Source organism: Gopherus flavomarginatus, chromosome 25 (genome assembly GCF_025201925.1).
Source record: "Gopherus flavomarginatus isolate rGopFla2 chromosome 25, rGopFla2.mat.asm, whole genome shotgun sequence".
NCBI lineage: Eukaryota > Metazoa > Chordata > Testudines > Testudinidae > Gopherus > Gopherus flavomarginatus.
Window position 1 is genome coordinate 5,976,260 of NC_066641.1, and position 19,674 is coordinate 5,995,933.

Below are 19,674 nucleotides of genomic sequence, written 5' to 3' on the forward strand. Positions count from 1 at the left end.
CTAATCCAGAGCCTCTACCCACTGGATTATGCTGCCTTTCCAAGCACTATTTAGCGTTATTGTTAGACAGGTTTGAATGGGCGCTGGTGCCTAAAAGCATCCTCAGCTAGGTCAAGATCTACTCTCTGCCCCTCCACATCGGAGGACAGGTGCCTCAATGGAGGGGAGGTACGGCCAGGAGCGAGAAGCAGGGGCTGCAGCCACCTATGTGTTCCTCTGTGGATACCTGGCTGACTGCTGGTCTGTCTGGCTTATTTAACTAGTGCTTGAGTCATGCAGGGAAAGGGTTGTGGAGACGGTTAAGAATATTTCTTATATTTTGTTTGAATTCCTCTCTGCCCCTCTTCCAGGCCCTTCCGGAGACCTGTGTCTGAGATCCAGGACAGAAGATGATGGTTTACAGACTCTGAGGAAAGGGTCCCACCCCTCTGGCAGTCCCCGGCCTAGTCAGCCCCCACACCCCTCTGAACAGGACGGAAGGGCAGGCATCTCTGCTTTGGCCCATGCTGATGGCTGGAGAGCACTGGAATTCCTCACTGCAGCTCTGAGCGAGCCCATCTGTTTTTAATAAACTATTTGAAGCGTGAACTCGGCTGACTTTTAAGGGCTGCAGGAGAATGAATATCCTGTTAGAAACCAGCGGGAGGGGGGATCCCTGAGAGCCACACTGGGGGGCCATACAGGCCCAGTCACATATAAAGGGGGACCCTGTCTGACTGTCCCTGCCATGCTGGGCCCTTAGAACCAGCAATTCAACTGCAGGGGGAGGAAAAAATGCCAGCGGCTGGAAGGGAGCCTGAAGCTGAAATCCCCCGGCTGTAAGCAGAGTTACCAGACAGCAGCAGCATTAACCCTAAACCCCTGGGAACCACAGGAGTTACCATCCGGCTGGGAGTGGCCACCCCCTCAGGTAGGAGGCCACTGGGACCTAGGTGGAACATCCAGCCCTGCCTGGCTGAAGCCACTTGGCTGCAGGAGATGGAAGAAGTCAGCTCTGCTCTACACCCAGGCTGTGTGTGGTGACAGACTATGCTACGCCCCCCTTGGACAGCGGAGGTTCTGGGAGGACAGAACCCGCGATCCAGCCAGGTGTTCTCCTGGGGGTGCAGGGTGCCAAGTGAAGGGGTGAAGATCACACCTTTGTTGGGGGGCAGACTGCTGTCTCCCAGAGCCTGAGAAGGCCTCTGCTACCAATGGCTGGGCCAGATGATGTGATGAGCTTCAGCTGCAGAGAATGAGGGTTAAAGCAGTTGGATGCAGAAGAACACGCTCTCGCCCCAGCTGCGGACGGAGCTGTGGGACAGCCCAGCTCTCCTGAGCCAGGGAACTTTGCCTTTATGTTTCGCTCCGCCCTGGGCAGAGAGATGACGGCTTCTGACTGTGACCACCCCACTCATTCCCCTCTCAGGTCAGCGCTACACACAAGCCCTGGGATGGGTAAGAGCTGTGATGGTGGAAGTTGCTCTGAGAGTCCGACCGAGGGCAGCATGGAGAGAGATGAAGGGCCTCAGCTGAGGCGACAGCCAAGACAAGTTCTTCTTCTCTTCTGCCGCTGTACCCCTGAAGCCGTGGCTGGTGGAGCCGTTCTCTGAAGCAGATGCCGAGGGATGCCCAGCTGCCTCCGCTTGGAACCGCACACCGGTCCCAGTCACTTTGAGGGATTTTCTGCTTGTTCCCTGGCCAAGAGCTGAGGGAATCCGTCCGCCACAGCAGGAGCAGAGCGGTGTCTGCAGGAGTCTAATAGGAGAGTGCCGGGGGAGTTTGTATCATGGCTGAGTGCCCTGGAGGAGCTGTGAGTCACAGCCTGTTCCTTGGACCAATGCCCCTGCTGGCTGGGAAATGCAATGGGCAAGGTGGGGTCTATTGATGGGTGAGATGAATGTCTCCTCGGTGCTGCCTTCCCTCAAGTTAGGGCTTGGCTCAGGAAGCCTCAGCTGGACTCTAGCAACGTTGCCAGCTCCCGTCCCTAGCTGGTTGAGTGTCCTCTGGAGTCCTCCATGTTCATTTCTTCCTGGTGAGGTTTGGGACCATGCTGCTTTCTCTGGCTGCTAACCCCACCCTGATGGGGATGGACCGTGCTCGGAACTCCTTTCCTCACCTACTGCAGTGGATACCAGAAGCTGCACAGCTATGCTAACTGGCCTGCAATTGTTTTGGGGGCAAAGGGGAAAAGTCCATTCCCTTTTTGGGGTGATCTGTTTTTATTCACGGTGGGGCTGAGCCCCCAGCCCTGTTTGAGGCACCCGCTGAGGAAGCTTGGCCTGAAGGACCCTGTGGAATCCCATTGGCAGAATCAGTTGGAAACCCAAGGATTGCGTGGATTCAGAGAGGGTGCTCCTATTTAGGGAAAAAGTGGGGCAGCTCTCTGCTGCCTGCACTGTGGATAGCAGGGACCTCACCTCATGAATCAGTCACTTTTCAGCAGCTCTAAATCCACTACGACTGCCCTGCTGCTGTACATGCGCTTCCCCTATGCTCTGGAGGTCCTGTACCAGCTACTGGCCTCCAGGAACCCCAGATGTTTGCATTGACCCCTGAGCTCTCACTGCAGAACAGCCTTACCCGCTGTGGCCAGGATCCTCTCCTCCAAGCTCCAAGCCTGTAGGAGGGTTGGAATAAACAAGTCCATGGAATGGAACTTTGGCTCCAAGCCAATGACTGTCTTACTACGATCTGTGTCCAACGTTTCCATTCCGATGAGGAGCTGCAACCATGCGTGCCACGTCCATGTGGCTCGTGCAAGCCAGCCCCAGATTTTCCAGTCACACAGTTAGAAGAATGGGGAGGACTGATGGTCCAGCCATAAGTGGCTAAACCCCTGCCGTCACGGCAACACGCCCACCTGGCCTGAGCAGAGGATCTGGGTTCCAGTCCCTCCAAAGTCCTGCCCAAACACCCCGAGGGGAAGCTTCCTTCCTGAGCACTGACTTGGCCATCATTTTAACCCTCCAAATGTGAGCCCCTCTGGTCTGGCATAGGGAAGCATGACCGCTCAGGAATAAGAGAGCAGAGGCAACATAGTACTTAGCAGCTGGGAGGCAGGGAGAGCCTTCACTTAAGGGTTACGGTCATTAAAGCTCAGCTCGTACGCTCACAATGGGGCTGTGACCATTTACACCAGCTGAGGCTCAGCTGCCGTCCGACTTATATTCCTGCCTCTGCCACATGATTTCTGGTGCGAACTTGGCCAAGTCCCATTGTTCTGTGCATCAGTTTCCCCTTTCATCGAGTAAGGACAGCAGCTGCTCCCCTCATAGGATCACAAACCTTCCTGGACTGCAGCCTGGCCAGGGCTTTGTGGCAGGTGACTGGAAGGTGCTAGAGAAAGGCAGTGAGTTAGTACTGAGAACCTTTTCAGTACGATTTGCAACAAATACACACCAGGGCCTCCCAGCCGTTAATTCACATGTCCTGTGTGATTTCATTGACAAATAGCTTAATACCTTGTGAGTCATGTGAATAGTGTCCAGAACCTTCCACCCCCTAGCATGTTTCAGACAGGTCTCAATTTCACTGCTGCCAGCTGTCAGTCCAGTAAAAACTCAGAGCAGCAACGCATGTGAATATCTCCTAGGACTAGAATAAGGAGACTGGCCTCCGTCCTTACACGGGCACTGGCATTCTCCCCAAAGGATGCCCTGGGCATTGCCATGTGGATCAAACCAATACTCCAGCTAGTCTGCAATCCTGTTCACGCCAGCCGATACCAGCTGTTTCAGGGAATGGAGGAAGAAACCCTATTGTAGGCAGTTACGAGAGAACCTGCCCTCAAGGAAACTTTCCCCTGGGGCACCAATATTTAGAGAGCAGCTTAAGCCATGAAACAGGCAAGTGCTAGCCCCACCAAAAGTGTTAGATATTTTTTTTAAGTAGGTATCTCTGCTAGATAGTCTAATTCTCCATGTAAATAGCTAATCCTTGTTTGAGTCCTGCTATGCCCTTCACTCCCCTGATAACTTTGTAGCAATGAGTTCCTTGGGATACACAGCGCAGAGTCAACTTGTGGAACTCCTTGCCTGAGGAAGTTGTGAAGGCTGGGACTGTAACAGCATTTAAAAGAGAACTGGATAAATTCATGGAGGTTAAGTCCATTAATGGCTATTAGCCAGGATGGGTAAGGAATGGTGTCCCTAGCCTCTGTTTGTCAGAGGATGGAGATGGATGGCAGGAGATCACTTGATCATTGCCTATTAAGTTCACTCTCTCTGGGGCACCTGGCATTGGCCATTGTCAGAAGACAGGTTATGGGCTGGATAGACCCTTGGTCTGACCCCGTCTGGCCGTTCTTATAATGAGGCCCAAAGTCACTGTGTGGCTCTGCTACAGAATTTGCCATGCAGCATATTTTGAATATGGTATCTGTTGTATATTCTCTAGAATATTGCATTCTATTGTCATAGTTTTCATGTGCAGGTCACACACACACTCACTCACACTCTCTCAACACGCTTCCCCCCACCCCCCGGTATTACTATCCCTGTTCTACTGATGGGTAAAATGAAGCACAGAGTGGGGAAGGGTCATGGCAGAGCTGGGAAGGAAATCCAGAACATCCTCATCCCTGTCTCTTAACCATTAGACCGTGCTCTCTGCTTCCTCTGGGAGTGGCTAGCACAGAGCCCTTCAAATCCAGGGCTGGACAGGCAGAGATTGTGAACCCTCTTTGCTTTCATTGACTTCAGTGTTCAACGGCCCTCGGAATCCGCCTGCTCTCCTAGACTGTCATCCAGGGCACAGCAATGCCTGGTAATAGCTGATGCCCCTCCCACGTCATCCCCACGGAGGACATGCGGTTCTGACAGATGGAGACCGGCATGCAGCCCCTCCCTCCAGACACAGACGCGAGCACAAGCACCGCCCTGGGCCTGGGCGAGGTGATCTCCAGCTGCCCGTAAGAGCCTCACTTGATTCCCCCTTTCCTTTCGAAACGGTGACCTCAGTGCAGCCATCGCCTGCTGGGTGGGTGTTGATCTTGGCTTGCTCTGTTCCAGCTGGGGGCCAGAAATGAAGTCAGGTTGGTGCAAACAGAGCGCTGAGCATGACGAGTGCTCCTGTTTTCTGGTAGCATGAGCACGCTTTGCAGTCGGTGACTCAGCATGAGCCTTCGCTCCGCTGGGGTTAGCACTATAGCTCAAAACACAAAGCAGGGCCCAGGCCCAGGCCAGGAGCTGCATCTCAGGAGCCCCTTCTTGCAAAGCTGGTGGTGGCACTCTGGGCAGGGCTCAGACGCATCTCAGCTGGCGTGGTGCTTTAGAAGGAATATGCCAGCAGCACTGCCTGGTTGCCCTCTTCTCTGTCAGCGGGGGTGTAAATTGGGAAGGATTTCTGGGTGCTTATGGTGTCACCCACCACACAGACCCTGCACTGGGAATTCACATTCGTGATAGAGCAAACACCAGCGTTGGGTGTAGCATCGAAGGAGAGGCCTGGACAGAACTTTGCAGCTTCATGGGGGAAAAAACCTTTTCTGCCTCTTCATAATCCCTGCCCTGACTGTATCAAAGCACTGCACTTCACTGGTTCCTGTGCTATAGCAAAATATCCTCCTGTTACAGCTGTGGGGAGAGGGAAGGGGACTGAGGCTCTGTGAGAATAAGTGACTTGCCCAAGGTCACTTGAGAAGTCTGTGGCGGAGGCAGGACCTGACCCTGTCTCTCTGGAGTGCTAGGATAGCGCTTTACCCCTCCCTTCCCCTCATGGCTCAGCTGATGAGCACATCAACTCTGCAGCGTGAAGGGCAGGACAGGAGAGGCTCAGACGGGGTAGCTGTGTCTGATGATACTTCTGCATTCCATGCCTGAAGGAGATTCTCAAGGCAAATTATTCATCTCCCAGGCTTGAGCCAATGCAGTACTGGAGTGGGATGAACTTTCCAATCTGCCCCCACCCTGAGTCTTATTTTTATTGGCCTCAACTCATGAGATCTCACACAAGCCAAGGACCAAATCATGTAAGTGCAGTACACTGCTGATAGGAGAGAGAAGAGAAGATAACAGCCAAGTCTTGTGTATGTGGGGAAAAAGCCAAGGAACAAATAACACAGTGGAATTGCAATCGACAGCCCTTCCACAAGGACCTGGACATGGAGCCTATGGTAACTTACTTTGTTCTGTGTCCATCCAGTACCTTGCACAACGGGGTCCTGGTCCAGGAGCCGGGGTGCTTAGCGCTATGGCAAAAACTGCTACATGACAGCTCGCAAACTGACATCAAGGAAAGCGTTCCTAGATGCTAAGGCCAGAAGGGGCCACTGTGATCCTCTAGTCTGACGTGCACCGGGCAAGAGGTCAGACAACGCCCCTCGGAAATTATTCCAGTTTTAACTAGAAAATATCTTTTCGGAAAACATAGGGTGACCAGACAGCAAGTGTGAAAAATCAGGACAGATTGGGGGGGGGGGATAGGAGCCTATATAAGAAAAATCCCCTAATATCGTGACTGTCCTTATAAATAGGGACATCTGGTCACCCTAAGAAAACATCCCATCTTGGTTTAAAGATGACCCGCTAGCTTAGAAAGTTTTAAGCTGTGCGTGAGACGCTCTCCATCCCCGAGGTGGAACCTCACCACCCAACGTCAGTGCAAAGAATCAGCGGATCTTTAATGACCACCAATGGTCGGGACCCTCTGGTCTTAAACGTCACTCCAAAGGAGAGTTCCCTGATAGCATGGAGCCTGGAGTGTTTGTTCCTAACTGTCCCACTGTGCAATCATCACCCATATCTCCTGCAGCACCAGAGGCATCCCTTGAAGGCTGGCCCGAGTTCAGCTGTGCTTAATACATGAGAGCAACAAGACCACTGTCTATGCTGTTACCCTCCCAGGGAATGGAACAAAGCTACCGGGATAGTTTTCTTGCTCCAACTCCTGTTAGCAACTTTAGTGACATGGCAATGCCAGACAATGCTAATGGTGCAGAGGAGCTGGATGAAAAATATCAGAACAGATGACCTCTCATCAGCCGAGGCACCATCGCTTCTGGAAACATGCGCATGACTCTCTAGCTATTGCTACGGCAAAGAAAGAAGAACTTTGTCTCGCGGAAGCTGAATAATCCGTGGCCAAAAAAATAGGTGAACAATGACACATGACTTACCGAGCACATTAAGAAATTCATCAGCAGTCGCTCTATTGCCAACTTTCCCTTGTGTGCCTCTGCTTGGCCAGAACCGTCCAAATGGCTCGGACGGCAGGAAACTGGCGTTTGCAAACTCAGTCACTAACCAGGCAATCTAGGCTGGGCCCTGATTCTGCATTCCTTTGCACTCCGAATGCTTCCGCTGCCAGCTAAGAGAGCGTCGAGGGGCCAAGGCGTGATGAATCAGCTCCTGTGTGGTCACGTCCAGAAGGAAAAAGATCCAGCCATGTATGATCAGACAATCCGTATGTGGAGGCTGCAGTTTTTCCACATTTGAGGCTGCAACCAGCTTCTCTTTTTAAGCCCTTTGTTAGAGCCTGTGACTTTGGCTCGGTCTGAAAACTGCCTGATTTATGAAGAAGGGAAAAGTTATTTGGGTTTTTGTTTTGATTTCCAAAGTGAAAAGAAAATTTTGTCTACCTGTTTTTAAGGCCGTCTCTGCATGCGGACTTGGGGGCAGCTACTGAACTGGCGCCAAGCTGCCATAACACCACCCCCCATCGTTTGGCAAAACCTAAATGAAAGGTATTGATGGGGCCCCAGAGAGAACTGAGAATCTGAGTGAGCAACAACCGGCTTTGGCTATAGGCTTCCTGCTGGGGCTGAGTGGGGCTCCTCCAGGATCTCTGCTCAGTGCCAGAAAGAATCTGACCGTCTCTACAGCACCTTGCTGGAAGAAGCCCCCTTCTTCCCAGCACAGTTCTTAGGACGCACCCCAGTCATCAGCGTCGCCTGCGGGTTAGCTTAGGTGCCTCCCACTTAGCGTGCAGGCTTTGTGGGTCGCCGTCGCAAGTGCCTCTCTCTCCCCATTCATTGTAGAGGGATCCTTGGTGCCTAGCACAGGCTTTGTCAATGGCAGCGTCGTTCTTGTGATTTTCTAGGCACCTAAAAATTGTTCAGCGCTCTGATGCTGCTCATTGCAACATGTAACTTCCTTCGTGGGCCTTCACCCTCAGATACAGTCCTGGGGGCCTGTGACGGGGCCTGTGACAGGGCCGTTCTGCCCCATGCTAGCCCCAGCAGTGTCAGGCCGCTAGCACTGATGGCGGAAGTCCCGCCCCTTCCGTACTGGGCATGCTCCAAGTGCTCTGGGAGTATAAAAAGAGGGAGCCCAGTTCAGTCAGCATGGGCAGCCCCCAGGGAAGGACCTAACTGGGGAGCTTCTGCGGAGGACCAGCCGCCACCCGTGAAGGTGCCGGGAATCGGAGCTTCTCCAGGCCGGCTCAAAGCTCTACTATGTGAGGAGCCCGAGGAGGCGACCGACCCGGAGGCCCACGGAGAACCCAGGGACTCGTGGGAGACCCCAACTCTCAGGCCAGTAGGAAGCAACCTGGGGAGTGGGGGTGGGGTGACGGACTGGTACCTTGCCCCCGGTAAGCCTCAGCGTGTTTTGGTAGGAGCCCCCTGCTGAGCCAGTGGCAAGGTCCTACACCATTGTTGGGGCCCCGGGTTGAGGGTCCAGTGGAGTGGGAGGGCGAGCGATTCTATGGACTCTGGCCATTAGGCCATACTGCCCAGTAACCAGAGGCTCAAACTCTCACACGGCCATATAAGCATCTTTGCTATGTCAATGCTGGCAGCAGCGACAAGGGCTGGGTTCAAACAGCTGCAGTGTTCCTCACAAATACCAGGTGCACAAACCGCCAACACTCAGTACTTCCCCTGAGTTCCCTTACTAGGCAGCGCTTCCTTCCCCATGTGCACGAACCAAATCCAGGGATGATCCAAGGTAAGCTTTCCGAGGGGTACGGGCAGCATGTGTGGGGAGCTCACCCCCCTGGCTAAACAGATTTTATTTACCAGGACGGTCGATCAAAGGCCTTTCACCAGCACTGCATCAGCATGAGACCTTTTCTAAACAAATTACACGCCCGCTTCCACTGCAAATTAGTCACAGACACGGACCTTAACTTGGTCAATAATTTGCACAAACTCATGCAGTAGTGACTACACTTCCGTAAACTGCTTTTCCCCCAAGAGGTGGCAGCCTTAAATGCGAGGATGTCATGCCAGAGTCACTCTGGTGTAAGTGAGGCCTTGGTGGGAACTCGAATGCAAACACTAGTACAGCTGCACTGGAGCAGAACCCCAGCGAAGCCATGCCGTGCTAAAAAGGGATTTGCACATGTGCAAGCCGCCCGGCGCTAGTTGTTTTAGGCAGAGGGTGCTGGGTAATAACATGAAAGGACACCATGCTCATAACTATTTACAAAGGTGCTGCAACTGCAGCTGGCATTCCAGCCCTGTGCACACAGACTGACTTCTGGTGCCTCCTCCACATCCCAGGCAGGTTGCTGTGCTAGTCGTGATTTCGAAAAGACCTGAGATCAGGTCTGGTCCTAATAGCCTAGTGGCTGAAAGAAGAACCAGACAACAAGAGATTTCCAATACCCCAGTTTAACATTAAGTGAGAGCTGCCAAAGCGGGGAAACTGGGGACAGGCCAGTGATAGTTGATTAGCAGCGTCCGTCCCTCCGTGGAAAGTCAGAAACTCAAAAGGAGACAGTCAAAGCATTGCTGAGTCAATTCATGCTATTGCAAACGACAGTCAGTGCAAACAACTGGGCTGATCCAGCAGAGATGTTTGAATGGAGATGGGCTCTATCCCAGTGGTTCTCCCAGCTAAGCCTACTAAGAAATGGGGGCTGAGCAAGGAGTAAAAGTAAAAGTAGCCAGAACCAGGCTGGACGCTCACCACACCAGACTAGAGGCGTTAACCAAACATAATCCGAAACCGATTCTTTTCTGTCTCATTTGGCAAGAAAAGAGCAAAAGGCAAGTGAAAACCCAGAGACTCTGGCAAGGGCTGGAAGCCGCCTCAGAAGTGGAAATACTTTGGGAGCAGCAATCAGGGGAGCCAGGTGCTCCCTGAACCCTACAGCAGCCCCAGCCTACAGCATTCCAGGCTGACCTGCTCCCCAGTCTGGAGGAAGGTTGAGAATGACACTGTCATTGCAAGATTTCAGAGCAGTTTGAGACATTCAATGAGTCAGTGAGGTTGTGAATGGTGGGTGAAACCTAGCTGGAAGGCCTCCATGACTGCATAGTGACAGCCACCGGGGGCTGTCAGATGTTCAGCACGGTCCGCGCACACAGTGCGCAGGGTGGTCAGCGGAAGTAGGACTCAGCATGTTGTTCTAAAGCATAAGCCCTAGCTGCCAAGCTGTAAGCAGCTCTGCATGTCACACATGGGCAGATGTGAGCAAGCTCTCTCCAATTCAGCCTATCTCTCTCATCCAAGAGTAATTGATTAATACTCCCACTGCCATCCAGAAACTTAATGTGCTTTCAGCAACCAGTGATTTTAGGGCAGCATTATCACACCCGTTTTACAGATAAACTGAGGCACAGAAAGCTGAAGCAACTTGCCCATGGGAACAGTTGGTGGTAGAGACATTAACAAAACCCAGGTGTCCTGACTCCCTATGAGCATCCTCCTTCTTTCTAAACACTTCTCGGAGATACGTTCTTATGTAGAGCCTTTCTACCAGAGATCTCAGAGCACCTTGAAAAGGAGGGAAGTATCGTTACTGCATTTTACAAGGAGGGAAACTGAGGCACGGACCAGGCAAGTGACTTGCTCAAGATCATCCAGCAGGTCAGTGGCAGGACCATGACTATCTTGACGCCAGTGCTCTATGCGATGGCCCATGCTGCTTCCCAAGTTGCGCTCTCCTAGAGGCATCATTAAGACAGCTGTACGTCTGGCAGAGCTTGAAATGCTGCCACATATCACAGAGCTTACGCCATCCTCGGCAGAATCTTCCCATCTGCTGTGCTTCGAATCAGCTGTGTAGATGTCATGAGGGCGTCTATGTGGAAAGCATGCCCTGGACTTGCCTGAACTACCTGATACTTTGCTCTGGGTAGCCCTGTCTCCTGTGGGGATGAGTGACAGGCTGATTTCCAGCAGCTTGGCTGTGTACACGATCCTCAGCTGAATGTGCATGGGGCTGCAGAACTGGCTAGAAATCTTCCTGCTTCCATTCGCTCCAGAAAAAATCCCCACATAGTCTCTGACAGTCCCTTGGTCTGACTTGCTGCTCCCCGCTCAGGCCAGAATCTGGGAGGACAGAGACACAAGAACATGAGAAGCTGGTGTGTGTCTGTGTGTGTGTTGCCACTCCCCCCATCCAGGAACTGCTTCCTGGTAGCCCTACATGGGGCTCTCTGTGTTCTCTCTTTGTATGACACACAAATGTGGGAAATGCCAGATTGTCTGTGCAATTCAAATTCTGCCCACTGGTGCATCCCTCCAATGCAGTGAATGAGGAAGGAGTGTTATGATTTGTTGAACGTTACTAAAACTGTTGATTCTGGGTGAGATTCTGACCTCTCTCTATGTATCTTTACCAAGCTGCAAACTCTATTTTGAAGGTGCAACCCCATTGCCTTCTCTGTTGGCTGTCTGCAGCCATGTTGGACTGAAATTCCAAGGGCTGGTGGCAGAAGTATAACAAAAAAAAAGTCGTTGACTTGAAGTGCCCTCCCGGTGAAATGGAAGAGCTCTACACAATATTGACTAGTTTAGCGGGGGAAAGGTTGCTTGGCAATGAAGTCAGAGGGTGACTTCTCTGGTTTCTGGTCACTTCACAGAGGAAACTGGAAAGTTATTAAAAAAAAATAGGAGGAGCTGATCTGTTTGGGGGAGAAGCAACCTAGCATGGAGGATCCTTCCTGAACACAGATGGTCCCCAAGGAGAAGGTGAGTGAGTGTTGGATGCTGTGGGTGGGAGGTTTGTCATGGTCTGGATTCCCTTGTGCTTTACGTGGTAAGAGTGAAGATAATGGATCCTGTGCAGAGCATGTGGTATATGCCTGACATGTACCATGGGTGTCCTGGGTGAGCTGTAGGGGTAGAGACAGGAGGAGGTGGGGGGTTAAGCTACAAGGCAGTCTGAAGGGTCGGCACTGAGCCCACGGGCTAGGCAGCTGGACTGTGTGTTCCAGCTATCAGGGGGAGTGCCAGACAGAGGGTCTGTGCCCTGAAAGTGCGCCCAAGTCGGGGCAGCAGCTGGGCTCCGTTCAGGCTTTGGAGGCTTGAAACAGCTGGGGACCCTGTGGCTGGGTTCCCTCGCAGCAGTATGGTGAGCAGTGGCAGAGCTAATGGGGGGGAACCTAGGGGGTGACTGCCTCTCCCCGCACCCTGGCGGCCTTTAGGTGCATGAGGTGCCTTTTCCAGCATGGTATGCACAGTAGTTGCTGTAGGCACAGGTGCGAGAAGCAGCTCCCTCGGGTGGTTGATTCGTGGTGTGGTAGCTGTGATGTCTCCCCTGCCGTGGTGCACGCTGTCCACGTTCACCCTGCCGCCCGTTAACTTGGCCTCTGTGTGCGTTGATCCCAGCTCTCTGAAAGGGGACTGGAGTGAAGCACATTAACAGACGGCCGCAGGGTGCCCAGGTCATGCACCCTGCGTGCATGAACACACGGCCCATCTGGCTGGGGGGCCTGGCCCAGCTGCTGGCCCCCTCTCCCAGGACAAGTCCCAGAATGAGGGTCTCCCCTGGGTGGGTGGTGACCAGATAAGTGACACCCCTTGGTTCCCCATCTACTTCTTGTCGGAGCTCTCCTGCCCCCTCCACTGTTATCCTGCCCCCCCCAGCTTCCCCAGCCCCCTTGGGACCCTAACCCTGCCCCCCAGCCTAGCCTTCCTGCATCCCATCTCCCCCTCTGTGTCCTAGCCCATCTGCCACCTAGGGTCCTGCCCCCGTATATCTTCCACATCTGTCCCCCTGAGGGTCTGCCCCTTCCACATCCTCCTGCCCCACCATATCCTGCTTCCAACCTGTCTACTCCTGGGGTCCTGTCCCACATGCAATTGGCCTTCTTTTCTAGCATCCCGCCCCATATACCTCAGATTCCTGTCCCCTCATCCCATCTGCCCTGTGATCTGCTCCTGGCTCCCTGTTTTCCTAGCTCCCACACCCATCTTCCCTTCAGTGTCCTAGTTCCCCAAACTTCATTTGTCCCCCTGTGCATCCTGAACCCCACCCCATCCATCCTGTGTCTTGGCCCCCATCCCATGTCCAGACTCCAGTCTTATAGAATCATAGAAGATGGGGGTTGGAAGAGACCTCAGGAGGTCATCCAGTCCAACCCCCTGCTCAAAGCAGGACCAACACCAACTAAACCATCCCAGTCAGGGCTTTGTCAAGCCTGACCTTAAAAACCTCTAAGGATGGAGATTCCACCACCTCGCTAGGTTACCCATTCCAGTGCTTCACCACCCTCCTAGTGAAATAGTGTTTCTTAACATCCAACCTAGACCTCCCCCACTACAACTTGAGATTACTGCTCCTTGTTTTGTCATCTGCCACCACTGAGAACAGCCGAGCTCCATCCTCTTTGGAACCCCCACCTTCAAGCAGTTGAAAGCAGCTATCAAATCCCACCTCATTCTTCTCTTCCATACACTAAACGAGCCCAGTTCCCTCAGCCTCTCCTCATAAGTCATGTGCCCCAGTTGCCTAATAATTTTCGTTGCCCTCTGCTAGACTCTCCAATTTGTCCACATCCTTTCTGTAGTGGGGGCCCAAAATTGGTCGCTGTGCTCCAGATGTGGCCTCACCAGTGCTGAATAATCACTTTGCTCGATCTGCTGGCAATGCTCCTACTAATGCAGCCCAATATGCCGTTAGCCTTCTTTGCACCAAGGGCACGCTGCTGACCTACATTCAGGTTCTCGTCCAATGTCCCGGGTTCTTTTCTGCAGAATCTCCACTTAGCCCATCGGTCCCCAGCATGTAGCAGTGCATGGGATTCTTCCATCCTGAGTGTAGGACTCTGCACTTGTCCTTGTTGAACCTCATCAGATTTCTTTTGGCCCAATCCTCCAATTTGTCTAGGTCACTTTGGACCCTATCTCTACCCTCCAGTGTATCTACCTCTCCCCCAGCTCAGTGTCATCCGCAAACTTGCTGAGGGTGCAATTAATCCCATCATCCAGATCATTAATGAAGATATTGAACAAAACCGGCCCCGGACCAACCTCTGCGGCACTCCGCTTGTTACCGACTGCCAACTAGACATTGAGCTGTTGATCACTACCCATTGATGATCTAGCCAGCTTTCTATCCACCTTATAGTCCATTAATCCAATCCACACTACTTGCTGGCAAGAATACTGTGGTAGACCATATCAAAAGTTTTCCTGAAGTCAAGATATATCTCATCCACTGCTTTCACCATATCCACAGAGCCAGTTATCTCATCACAGAAGGCAATCAGGTTGGTCAGGCATGACTTGCCCTTGGTGAATCAATGTTGATTGTTCCTGATCACCTTCCTCTCCTCCAAATGCTTCAAAATAGTCTTCCTGTATTATTTCCCCCCTCCCCCCATTGTTCTACATATATAGTGCATGTCCCTTAGCCTGGTGCAGCTCTCCCTGTACCCTAGAATGCCCAGACACCTTGGGAGGCGGGGAGGGGCAGAGCACAACTGGGGAAGGGGATGATTGAGCCCCATACTGCGAGTGCCAGCACATGGTGCATTTGGGGATGGATCCCCAATGCAGGGCTGCTGACTCCTCAGGGTGGAGGACCCCTGCGGCCTCCTTGCATGGAGGAGCTGCTCAAAGACTTGCTGCAAACAATGGAGGTGGGAGAGTGTCAAATCAAAGGTAGCAAGAAGCCTTTATAATGGAAAGTGCTGGTCAGCCTAAATCAAGGGGTCACCACCAGCTGTCCTCTTCCCCCGATGCTGGGTGAAATCAGAACTGCTCAACTGGGTGTCAGATGCCCTGTACTGATGCATCCCCACTGCCCTCTGTGTGCCCAGCGACCCCTGTCCTCCCCCCTCTATGCCCACCTCCATCCCTTGAAGAATTTTGTCTTTCTTTCCCCAGCACTGGCCATTCCCTTGTTCCTACCCAAAACCTGCAGGGGCATTTCTCCCACCCCGTGGGCTGTTCTCATCCCGCTAAGTGGAGATTCCCAGAGCATCTTTGGCTCCCCCCCGGCCCTGCTCCTAGTTCTCTCCGTCACAGGCTTTGTTTTCCTCTGGAAGGGGGAGCGGGAGGTGGAGGAGGAACTGCTGGCCTGGTGCAGCAGGTACAGGAGAGTGAGGGATGGAGGAAAGCAGCCTGCCCTTTGGGTTGGTCTGGTCCCGCCTCTTCTGCCTCTGGTGAATTGATTGGCAGGCCAGGGGAGGCTGCAGGTAATACCTTCGCAGAGGCCAGGGTGAATGCACCCAGGCTACCAACCTCTGTGCCTCAGGTGACGCAGTCTAGTGTCGACCGGCCCGTTGGGGGCAGCCCTGGGCAGAGGGCTGCTGCTTGGGAGCAGCGGGCAGGAGAGGCGAGGGTGACCAGATGTCCCGATTTTATAGAGACAGTCCTGATTTTTGGGTCTTTTTCTTATATAGGCTCTTATTACCCCCCACCCCATCTCGATTTTTCACACTTGCTGTCTGGTACCCTAGGAGAGGCACGTGTGGTCCGTGCTCAAGCAGACTATGCTCACTCCTCATCTCATCCTCCAGCCAACCCCCCACGCCCTCTTGGATCTCCAGGAACAGCAAGGATGGGCCAGCCTGCTGGGCGGAGGCCGGGTGAGCTGTGGGCTGGAGGAAAGCATTCTGAGGGCTCCATGTTTCCTAGTCTTTGAGGCCAGAAGGGATCATTAGATCATCTTGTCGGACCTCATGCAGAACGTCCCTTCTTTCACTAATTTGTCCCTTAGGGTGACACACACCCTCATCCTTTACTGTGCGATGTTCTGACATGCGTTAAAACTGGGAACAAGGACCCTTTTAAACATTAACTTGAAGCTTATGATAATTGCATTGCCTACTTGAGAGACAAATCCATGATGGGCTAAGTGCAGTGGTGTTTCCCTAAACTGGCCCTTAAAACAAAGGCTTGTCTCTCCCATTCCATGTGCTTTCCCCTTATTTCCATCCACTAGGGCGGACGGCAGAACTATCCTTCCGGAGGCAGGAAAAGACCGTGGGCTCTTCCACAAGTTGAGCAGCATCACATGATGATCGGTAGTTACAGGGGGGCAAAAACCCCGTAGGAGTAAGTCACGCATTGCCCCTAACTCAGGTCCCATCCACACACGCACACGCTTGAGTGGCCTGGGTGGCGGGTTTCACTGGAGCTGGCTGGCCCACCAGGGGGAACAGGCTACAGCTGGAGCGACTTAGCACAATTGCTCAGCGCAGTCCCCCCAAGGCTCTGGGGCAGGGCAGTAGCTCTCGCTGGAGCTAGAGGAACATTCCTGGGTTGTATTTGTGCCCCAGCGCAGATCACTTTGTGTTGCCTTAAAATCACGGTGCCCTGTCCCCCTGGGAGAATGACTCCAGGGGCAGTGAGTCCCACCTGGCAGCAAGCGAATGGGGAAGAGACAGATCATATAAAGTTTGCAACATGGTGCCTGATTCGGGGGTGGGGGTATTTGCAGCAGTGCATTTGGTTTTATATTATTTGTAAACTCTAGAAGGACTGTGGCCGCCTTGGAGGTGGGAATTTTGCCGAGCTTATCTCCTGGGGGAGGGAGCATCCCCAGCTCCTCTCCACCACAGTTGCTTGCAATTAACAAAGACAACAGCAAACCGCCCCCCCTCCCCCCTGAGCTCCCATTGCAGAGGGGAGTGGTGGCGTTGGGGGTGGGAGCTGGTAGGTCTGGAATAGTTGACCTCCCGGCCGGGGTCCATGCATTTCATCCCATTCCCACCCCTCAAAACTGCTTTGCAACACGCACAGGAAAGGCTGCCCCCCCCCCCGCTCCCCCGCAAAGTGTTGCAACAGCTCCCGGTGCTAACGTGCAGCGCTTCCTGCCAAGCTCCTCAAACTTTGCTTCCAGTTTGCTAAGCCCGAAACATTTTTTTCCCCTTCTCTCTTTCGCCTTTCCCTGCTTTTTTGGGATCAGCCCACAAGTGACTGGCTCTCCGGTGACGCAGTGTCTGCTCTGAAGCTTCCTTTGAAGCGTTAGCAGACAGGCAGAGCCACTTTTTCTTTTCCCTTTTTTTTTTTTTTTTTTCCGGTGTTCCTCTCCTCCTTCTCTGTCTTTCCACCCCCCTCTCCTCCAGCGTCCTCCCCTCCTGAGCAAGAGGAGGACAGAAGGGAGACAACAGTTACCCAGCTCCGGACTTCTGCAAGGAGAGAAGGCGAGTGTGTGTGTGTAGGGGGGGGATCCAGCCTCCATCCAAAAAAAAAAAACCAAAAACCCTTCAGCAAAACCTATCCCCGGGCATGAAACTCACTAATCTCGCCTGCTCTCCATGGCCACGGATGCTGCAATACATTTTGGTCTGCGTCTTGAGCCTTGATCTGCGTCTCGGCGCTGCTCGCTCAGGTAGTTTCCGTCTCCTAAGTGTGTCTGTCAGGGAGGGAGTTGGGGGGGGGGGTAGGAGGTGCTCGGTTCCTTTGTGCATCGGCTGCTCTAGATCGGTTCCTTTTTCTTCCTTTTTTTGAAAGAAAAGAGGGAAAGGAGGCAGTGGGTGAGGGGTGTGCAGGGAAGGGAGGGCAGCAAAGAGCTGAGTGAAACCAGATGTGGAGGGCTCCCCTCTCTGGCACTGCTCGAAGTGGGGCTGGGATGGAGAGAGAGCAGGAATGAAACCACACCGCTCATTCAAAACACAGTAAACGCCCCCCACCTCCAAAAAGTGCTTTTCCCCTTAAAGATCAGCTCATCTCTGCTGCTGAGCCTTAACCAATGAGTCCACCCCTGATCAATATTCCACATCGCTCCGGGCCAACAAAAAGTTTGGTCAGTACAAAGTTTTCCAGCAATGCTCCCCACCCCACCCCCCCAAAAAAAGTGAACTGAAAAAATTTGCCCTCTCTGGTGTGCCCTGGGTGCCTAGTTCTCTCTGGGTGACAGCGATTTGACATGTGTCACTTGGGTGTGTTGTAAGGGGTTGCTGGTCATTTGTTCGGCCTCAGTAGCTTGGCTAGATTTACTGATCCCATCATGCCGAAGCAGACTCAGCCTGCCTGTGGGGGTGGGTTGTGGTTTATTTATTTATTGTATTCATTCTTCCTCTTTTGGCCAACTTGGCTAAAATCCACCCAAGAGTCTGGACAAGTCACAGTTTGTACCAGATAGAAATACTAAAAAATAAATTGAAAAAAATGTCTTTTCCAGCTGATATTTTTAAGACACATGCTGTTAAATGCAAAAGAAAAGTCAGTCCAGCATTAGGAATTCCCAGAAGAATCGGATGCTCTGTCACCAGAGGAGAAGAATGCAGCAGCGCCAGGGAGTGGAGGGGGTGGTTTAGGGGGAAAAGTGATTATTAGGTCAGATTGGATGTGAATCAAAGCAGCTCAGGAATTTGATTGCCAGCACTGGAAGCTCTGGATGCAGTCTGGAACCTTTTGTCTCCGGAGTGGGAGGTGTTCTGGTTTTTTGTTGTGTGTTTTGTTTTTTTTTTAAGGACTTTATACTTTTGAAGGCCCCAGTTCAGTCAAGCACAAGCATGGGCTCAAGACCCACTGGCTGTTAAGCATATGCTTAATTGCTCTGTGGAACCGGGGCCTTAATAGGTACTTTGTAGGCTATGATTTTTGTTTTAATTTCTCATGATGATAACGACACAATTTTTTTACCTTGGTAAATATGACATGCCAGATGGCCTGCAGCTTTCAAGACCTCCCATGGAATAGTCATTTGAGCTGTTTTCTAACTCAGGATGTGTCTATTTACATAAGTGAATGACTGACGTCCATTTAGTTGCTTCCTTTAATTAATTTGGCTGTATGAAAGAAAATAATAGGGTCTATTGGCCTTATCAAAACCAAACATAAGCCCTGGGTTTAATTTATTAGAGTGCTGTCTGTAAATCCAAACCAGAGTCCTAAATAGCAATTTGCAGGGGCGACATTTTCCTCTCTACCTAATAAGTAACAATGGGAACTACATTCTGGGCCTGTCCTTGCCCTTCACGGTTACTGGCAGCTGAACTGGCCAACTCCTTGGGGCTATCGAAACCTGGGAGGAATCCGTTATTATTGGTAGTATTGCAGTAGCATGACAGAGATGATTGTGCATGTCCTGTGAGAGACAGCCCCTTTCCCTGTGCTAAAGCCTAGCTACATAGGCAAAGCAGGCCAAGAGTAGAAGAGAGGATGCATTGTTATACCCATTTTACAGATGGAGAAGTGAGGTGGAGAGACCTGTACCTGCGAGTCAGTCGCAGACTGTCTCTATAGGAGCTGTAATTTCCAACTTGGACAGGAGTAACTGCAGGAGTGGTGGGGTGAGCTACTAGACCTGAGTACGTCTAGGGTTTCAAGTGGGATCATATCTGGGGCGATTAGCCCATCCCCCCATCACAGCAGCATTGCTATTTTTAGCATGCTGGCCCAGTCGCAGCTCACGCAGGTATGTCTACCTGAGCGGGAAATTCCAGCTCCCGCATGGCCATACCCTAGTCAACTTGCCCACGGCTGAGCCAGGAACAGAACCCAGGTCTTGCAGATCCCACTCTGATGCCGTAACCAAAAGACCAACCTTATTCGTAATTAGGTTCGTGGCTGCAGAAGGCAGCCCCTTGTAAAGCCGGGCACCATGGGCTGCTGTTCGCGTTTG

At 52.3% G+C, this 19,674-nt stretch overlaps 1 protein-coding gene across 4 annotated transcripts in view; it reads left to right on the plus strand.

Annotated features, from left to right (window-relative positions):
• Nucleotides 1-19,674, plus strand: part of MRC2 (mannose receptor C type 2) — a 126,622-nt gene that overhangs the window by 7,142 nt on the left and 99,806 nt on the right. For 2 of the 4 annotated variants that reach the window (XR_007771469.1, XM_050934890.1), the window contains exon 1: nucleotides 16,955-17,436. The exons of 1 other annotated variant lie outside the window; for it this stretch is intronic. Coding sequence is in view for 2 of the 3 variants with exons in the window: in XM_050934890.1 (XP_050790847.1) it covers nucleotides 17,334-17,436 (103 nt within the window). In the remaining variant the exon portion in view is untranslated. Of the gene's footprint in view, nucleotides 1-15,632; nucleotides 15,689-16,954; nucleotides 17,437-19,674 lie in introns of those variants that run through there. One more of the 4 variants, XM_050934891.1, reaches the window with a different exon arrangement.